The 7,424-nt window shown below is 47.7% G+C and overlaps 1 protein-coding gene across 9 annotated transcripts in view; it reads left to right on the forward strand.

Moving 5' to 3' along the window:
• The window catches only part of crebbpb (CREB binding protein b), a 47,676-nt gene extending 41,750 nt beyond the window's left edge, over positions 1-5,926 (forward strand). For 8 of the 9 annotated variants that reach the window (XM_037793160.1, XM_037793166.1, XM_037793165.1 and 5 more), the window contains exons 28-31: positions 873-1,040; positions 1,293-1,454; positions 2,112-2,393; positions 2,498-5,926. In XM_037793160.1, the coding sequence (XP_037649088.1) occupies positions 873-1,040; positions 1,293-1,454; positions 2,112-2,393; positions 2,498-4,903 (3,018 nt within the window). In that variant the 3' untranslated portion in view covers positions 4,904-5,926. The remainder of the gene's footprint in view (positions 1-872; positions 1,041-1,292; positions 1,455-2,111; positions 2,394-2,497) is intronic. The other variant, XM_037793162.1, reaches the window with a different exon arrangement.
• Positions 5,927-7,424: the final 1,498 nt, after the last annotated feature.

A 7,424-nucleotide genomic window follows, 5' to 3' on the forward strand; every position in this document is an offset into this window, starting at 1 on the left:
TTAATTACACATTTTTATCTGTTTGAAATGTAACTTAAAGGGAGATTTGTCAAGTATTAATACTCTTATCATCATGGGAGAAATGTGTGGATATATTTATTATTGGAAATCAATTAACAACACAAAACAATGACAGATATTGTCCAGAAACCCTCACAGGTACTGCATTTAGCATATATATGCTCAAATCATAACATGGCAAACTGCAGCCCAACAGGCAACAACAGCTGTCAGTGTGTCAGTGTGCTGACTTGACTATGACTTGCCCCAAACTGCATGTGATTATCATAAAGTGGGCATGTCTGTAAAGGGGAGACTCGTGGGTACCCATGGAACCCATTTACATTCACATATCTTGAGGTCAGAGGTCAAGGGACCCCTATGAAGATGGCCATGACAGTTTTTCCTCGCCAAAAGTTGCGGTAATTCCTTAAAGAAATTAGTGGCGTTAAAACAAATTTACGTTATACAGCCCTAACTAAACACACAAAAAAGTCTAGTGGGATGAACTTGTAAATTTAAGGTATTTAAATTAAAGTTGAAACTACGTTACTAGACATACTGATATCGACCGTGTAAAGTATTCCAATATTAATATTGTCTATAAGGCCCTTTTCTGACCCAGAGTATTAACATGCTTTTAGTTATCAGCCTGTCACTGTGTCCAGTCCAGTAGTGTGCAGTACGGGGGGCTCCCCCTTGTGTTTGGTATGGATTATTGCAAAAAAAAGTATGAGAACAAAAACTTAAATTCTAAGACAATAGAGGCTGTTAAAAGGCTGTTGAAAGTTTTAAATTCAACTTAATGAAACTTCTCTTTAAAAGCTGTGTTACTATCTTGCCTGATGGAAGTCTTGTGTGTCTCTCTTCAGGACATTTTCAAGCAGGCAACAGAAGACCGGCTGACCAGCGCCAACGAGCTGCCGTACTTCGAGGGTGACTTTTGGCCTAATGTGCTGGAGGAGAGCATCAAGGAGCTGGAGCAGGAGGAGGAGGAGAGGAAGAAGGAGGAGAACACGGCCTCCACTGAGACGCCAGAGGTGAGCTAGATGGATAGGTGGATTGAGCATTTTGAAATGGGTTTTTACGAAAGGAACGCTCTTGTTGTGCCAAAATCAACAGCCCGGTGCTTAGGCCTCCGTTTCACCCCAGATTTTTATCATCCTCAAGTGCTCATTATATAAAAGCTTTCAGCAGTCATTCAGGCATTGTATAACCACTCCGCTTAATTGCATAACCTCATCTTGTCTGTTGTGCAATCTCTCTGAACCTCCATGTCAATCTTTTTCAAGGGGGCCCAAGCTGACACCAAGAATGCCAAAAAGAAGAATAACAAGAAAACCAACAAAAACAAGAGCAGCGTCAGCCGAGCCAATAAGAAGAAGCCTGGGATGCCAAATGTAGCCAATGACCTGTCTCAGAAGCTCTACGCCACGATGGAGAAACATAAGGAGGTGGGGGAACCCTAACAACTATAACACGCTTTTTGCAGTTCATTCGTCATCATTAAAAATGACATTTCATGCACCATTGCAACAACTATGTTGTTTTTAACACGGACATCGGTGGTAACTGCACAGAACAAGTTCTTTCTTGTTACCGTACATCTTATCGGTACGTCTATGCACGTAAGTACACCAGCACACAACAGGACGCATTGTCTTTAGAGAGCAATGCAGATACTCCTACATGGGATGGACTGAGAGTTGGGAATTTGTTGCAGCACACTTTAGCTGGGTTTCCACCAAAAGTTCCCAGGATTTTTAGTCCCTGGAACTACTTTTCAAGTTGACATTTTTTCATTCACAGCACTATCGCAATGTCTCCCTCTTCTAACGTTACCACTCGCCCTTGTGATCTCTCTCTTTTTTTCTCTGCATGTTTGACCAATCAGTGACAGTCATCCATGCAAACTCCACCCCGAAAGTTCTGGTACTTTCAGAAAGTACTACCCCACCCAACCAGGGCCTAAAATGTCCCCAGAACTAAATTTAGACCCGCAGTCGAAATGCAATGTTCTTCAAAAGGTTCTTAGTTCCGGGAGAAAGTTCCTGCGGTGGAAACGTGGCTTTTGACTGTCCTTACAACTAACCGACACGTTTCTCCTCCAGGTGTTCTTTGTTATCCACCTCCATGCCGGGCCAGTCATTAACACCCTGCCTCCCATTATGGACCCCGACCCTCTGTTGACCTGTGACCTGATGGACGGCCGTGATGCCTTTCTGACTTTGGCCAGGGACAAGCACTGGGAGTTCAGCTCACTGAGACGATGCAAATGGAGCACGATGTGTATGTTGGTGGAGCTACACAACCAAGGCCAAGACCGCTTTGTGTACACTTGTAATGAGTGCAAGCACCACGTGGAGACTCGCTGGCATTGCACCGTCTGCGAGGTAGGGAATAATGACACTTTACCGATGTGTTTTGAAATCTGTATCAGTTTTGAATTAAATGTAGATCTTAACACAATCTTAATGTCTTCCTTACCTTTTCTCAGGATTACGACCTATGCATTAACTGCTACAACGCTAAGGGCCACGAGCACCAGATGGTGAAGTGGGGCCTAGGTCTAGACGACGACAGCAACGGTCAGGGCGGAGAGGCCTCCAAGAGCCCTCAGGAGAGCCGTCGTCTCAGCATCCAGCGCTGCATCCAGTCCCTGGTCCACGCCTGCCAGTGCCGCAATGCCAACTGCTCTCTTCCTTCGTGCCAGAAGATGAAGAGGGTGGTTCAACACACCAAAGGCTGCAAGCGCAAGACCAACGGTGGCTGCCCTGTGTGCAAGCAACTCATCGCTCTATGTTGTTATCACGCCAAGCACTGTCAGGAGAACAAGTGTCCTGTTCCCTTCTGTCTCAACATCAAGCACAAACTCCGTCAGCAGCAGCTGCAGCACCGGCTCCAGCAGGCTCAGATGATGCGCCGCAGGATGGCCACCATGGCCGGAAGGGGTATGCCCATACCATCTCCACCTACCTCAGCTGCCCCCGACACCCCCAACTCTGTGCAGCAGCCTAACACACCCCAGACCCCCCAGCCCATGCCCAACCAGCCCCAACAACAACAACAACAACAACAACAACAGCAGCAACCAAACCCTGCCAATATCGCCCAAGGCTTCCCCAACAACGGCCGCAGCAGCCAGCCACCAACACCAGGGCCGCAGGGCAAACCGGGGCCTCAGTCATCCCCTCTCCATCAGCAGCAGTCACCTCTGCCTAACATGCCCCACCAACAGCAGCCTCAGCAACCACAGCAACAACAACAGCAGCAGCAGCAGCAGCAGCAGCAGCAGCAGCAGCAGCAGCAGCAGCAGCAGCAGCAGCCGCTGCTGGCAGCCCTGAAGGTGGCCAGACAGATCGAGATGGTAGCCAAGGCGAAGCAGCAGCAGCAACAACAGCAGCAGCAGCAGCAGAGTTATGCCATGAACGGGATGCCCATGAACCACCCGAGAATGATGGGGCCCATGCAGGGTCAGATGCAGATGATGCAGGGGCCACGGGGCCCCCAGGTGATGCAGCCTATGCAGCAGGGCCAGTGGGGTCCAGGGATGCAGAATCCCATGCAGAATCCCCAGGGTCATCCGCCACAGGGCCCCCCTCAGCCGGGCTCCATGGCCTCTCAACAGGCTCAGGGACCCCCTATGCCCCAGCAGACCCAGCTCATGCAGAGACCCATGATGCCCCAGCAACAGGCTCTCCAAATGCCCGGGGTCATGCCTCCCCAGGGGCCTTCACAGCAGGGCATGACACCACAGCAGCAAAACATGCCACGGGGAATACCTGGCAACATCGCTCCGAGTGCCCTGCAGGAATTACTGCGCACCCTCAAATCTCCCAGCTCCCCACAGCAGCAACAGCAGGTCCTCAACATCCTCAAGTCCAACCCCCACCTCATGGCTGCTTTCATTAAACAGAGGACAGCCAAGTACCAGGCCGGCCAGCCGCAGCAACAGCAGCAGGCGCAGCAGCAGAACGCTCAGGCCATGCTGGGGTCCCAGGCAGGAATGCAGGCCATGGCAGCCATGGCAAACCAGGTGCAGAGGCCAGTGATGGCATCTCAGCAGCCCCCTCAGCAGGCAGGGCCCCAGGGCATGGCAACCATGGGCCCCCAAGGCCAGATGATGAATGCTGCTCAAAACGGCAATCAGCAACTGTACCGCAGACAGCAGCTGCTCAGGTTGCAGCAGATGCAGCAGCAGCAGCAGGCGCAACAGCAGGCGCAACAGCAGCAGCAGCAGCAGCAGGGAGGCATGCCTCAGGGTCATGGCCAGTTCCCCCAGCAGCAGCCGGGGCCAGCGAGCTACTCCCAGCTCCGTATGCAGCAGCAAATGGCTATGCAAGGCGGAGGGGGGCCCATGGGACAGCTCCCTCCCACATCTCAAATGGGTCAACCTGGCATGGGCATGGACGGGACCCAGAACCTCCTCCAGCAGCGGATGCTTCAGCAGCAACAGCAGCAGCAGATGTTAAAGCAGCAGATGGGCTCTCCGGCGCAGGCTAACTCGATGAGTCCACAACCTCACATGCTCCAAGGCCAAGCCCAGGGAGGAGCTCACTTACCTGGCCAGACAATGGCAAACACCCTGGGAAACCAAGTACGCTCACCAGCCCCAGTGCAATCGCCCCGTCCGCCTTCGCAGCAGACCCCGCATTCCAGTCCCTCCCCCAGGATACAGCCCCAGCCCTCGCCTCAGCACGGCGGCCTCCACTCCAGCTCTCCCCACCCCGGCCTTGGAGGCCCGATGTCAGGCTCCATGGAGCAGGGACACATGGGAACATCGGAGCAGAGCGCCATGCTCCCGCAACTTAACACACCAAACAGAGGGGGGTTGAGTAATGACATGGGTATGGTGGGTGACACGACGGGAGACACGCTGGAGAAATTTGTTGAAGGATTGTAGCATTTTGGGACAGAAGAAAGGCCTTGTTCTGTTTTCAGCTGAGAAATTTTTGTACTTGCTGATGTAAAAAGCTAAAAGAAATACAAACAAATGAGTCATACGAGGCCTACAGACTGTGAACTTTCCTTAAACCAAGGGACTGCTTTTTCTTCCAACACAGAGAGTGATTTAATAATTGCTGTTGAAAAGAAGACAACAAAGACACAAAGAATATATTTTTGGTTCTGACCAGCCATGCAAATATTTGCCCTGGTCTTTGTGTTGTTTTAATTTGTTTTTCATTTGTTATGCTCTGGTATTGACTTTTTTAACAAAACTTCTCAAAACAAAAAATATTTCATTTTATTATTCAATTTTTTTTTTTTTATTTTGTACCTTTGCAAATTAATATCGTATTTGTGTTGAGAAGACTGTAAAATTATTTGTCTGGGAATTTTTTGCCAGGTTTCACCTCTTGCTCAGTTTCTCTGTTCCTGGCTAATTTATTCTAATATGCCATTTTTCAAAAGGACTGCCTTTGGGAAAGCCTTAATTTCTTTCCTGTTTGCAGAGTCTATGGGAGATACACGTATTTGTATAGATCTAGGAACTATTGCACACACCCAAACACAAAAAGGCAGGTGTAAGAGAAACCTGCGTTGAAGCTTGTTAATGTTCACAGGTGCCGGAATGTTCTTTTTACTGGCCTGGGCCCAGTAGTTGTCTTGCAAATGTTTAAAAAAAAAAAATGCTTTGTCTCTCCCTCAGTCAAAAGAAATTCTCATTAAGTCCTGAACCTCTTTTGCCTGTGGTGGGAAATTAACTTGTTTGACTGCTGATTTGTGTTCAGAGAGAGTTTTGTGCATCATTTTCTCTCTTGCATTAAACTTGAATTGATGATGAACTGTTCTCTAATGTAAATCATGCAGCTAGGCAGTACTGTAAATATGCAGAAAATAAGAATGAAATCACTGTACAAACTGGTTCAAATGGCTCATTTCGTACTTATATACCATATTGTTAAATAAACCTGTGTGCCACAGACTCTGCTTCTAATGTTTCTGTTTGGAGAGAGCTCTGCTGTGGTCGGCATTAGGATTGCAACTAATGATTGCTTTAATTATCAATCTGCAGATTACTTTGTAAAAATCGTACATTTCTTTTTGCTTTGTTTTTTGTCTGACAAACTGTCTAAAACCTGAGGCTGACCTGAATGCCCAAAGCTTCGACCGTTATGATGGTATTCGACCTTCAAATCACTATTTGAATGCTTCGTTTTTTATTTTTTTATATATATAGAAGTATGTAATAATAATGTATAAATCCCCAAATAGCCCATGAAATAAGGAATAATCCTGCAACATTATTCATTATTCATATTCAACCTTAATTATTCTCAGACGGCGCTGCTCCGCGAAGCTTCAAATACCTTCGAATATTTCTCACCGGAGCTTCAAAGTCCAAAAAATGGTATTCGGGACAGCCCAACACCCCAAGCAATTGTGTTCACTATAATTTAAAGCAAGGAAAAGCTCCAACTTCTCACATTTGAGAAGCTGGAACCATCAAATGTTTCACATTTTTTGCTTGGAAAAATGACTCCCAACAATTAAAGGGACTGTTTGTAACTTTTTACACGTAAAAATCTACCGGGTCGGTGTCCCATGCGCGCTCGCATATGCATGCTCGCGTGTGGCTACGCTCCTCTGCCTGCTTGTCTTCACTCACACAACGCGCACGTTCTCGCTCCACCTCACGTTCATGCACGCTCACTACACACTGCAGAAGAGTTAGTAGCTCTGAGAATATCTAGTGAATGTACAGTGGACGTTTGTGCAGAAATAACTGCTGCAGCTCCTCCAGACCAACAGAGGTTTCCCGTGTCTGGTGAAGTGACGGAGCTCCGCAGAGAGAAACGTTATCGTCTCTGACCCGGTGTCGGTGTCTCCCCTGTTCCCTCCGGCCGCAGTCGGAGGCTGAAGCAGGAAAAGCCAACACTAGGATCAGCATTGATTCATGGAGAGACCTTCGTCTGGTCAGCTAACATTACTGCCAAGCAGGTGAAATATAGAGTGATATTGTGGTTTTAGCTGACGTGTGTCGCCTCACTGTTTTGAGCGATGCTCGTTCATGTCTATTTAGAGCGAGCAAGCGTGAGCCCGACGCTGACTTTAGTTGACTTAACGGCCACAGGTGTCGCTGTTAACAAGCAATTCTGAAAGTTACAAACAGTCCCTTTAAGATGACCACTGTTTGACCTAGAAGGGCAAATTAAGAATATAAATCTATACTGGAAAAACAAAGTTTGGAAACTTGTGTTTGGTGGATTATTTCTCTGTTGTTCCAATGCTAATGGTCATTGTATTTTACATCGTTGGAAAGCCTGTTTATTTACCTTCACAATGATGTCCAACTTGTAAGGATCATGCATTTGTGGGATGAACAGCACAGCTGATTATGTGGGGAGCGCCCAAGAAAAATTTGCCAAAATGCTCCGTCAATGGTAAACAGTGTATTCTCCTGTTGGTGTTGAATCTTGTTT

Source organism: Sebastes umbrosus, chromosome 14 (genome assembly GCF_015220745.1).
Source record: "Sebastes umbrosus isolate fSebUmb1 chromosome 14, fSebUmb1.pri, whole genome shotgun sequence".
In the NCBI taxonomy this organism is placed as follows: Eukaryota; Metazoa; Chordata; class Actinopteri; order Perciformes; family Sebastidae; genus Sebastes; species Sebastes umbrosus.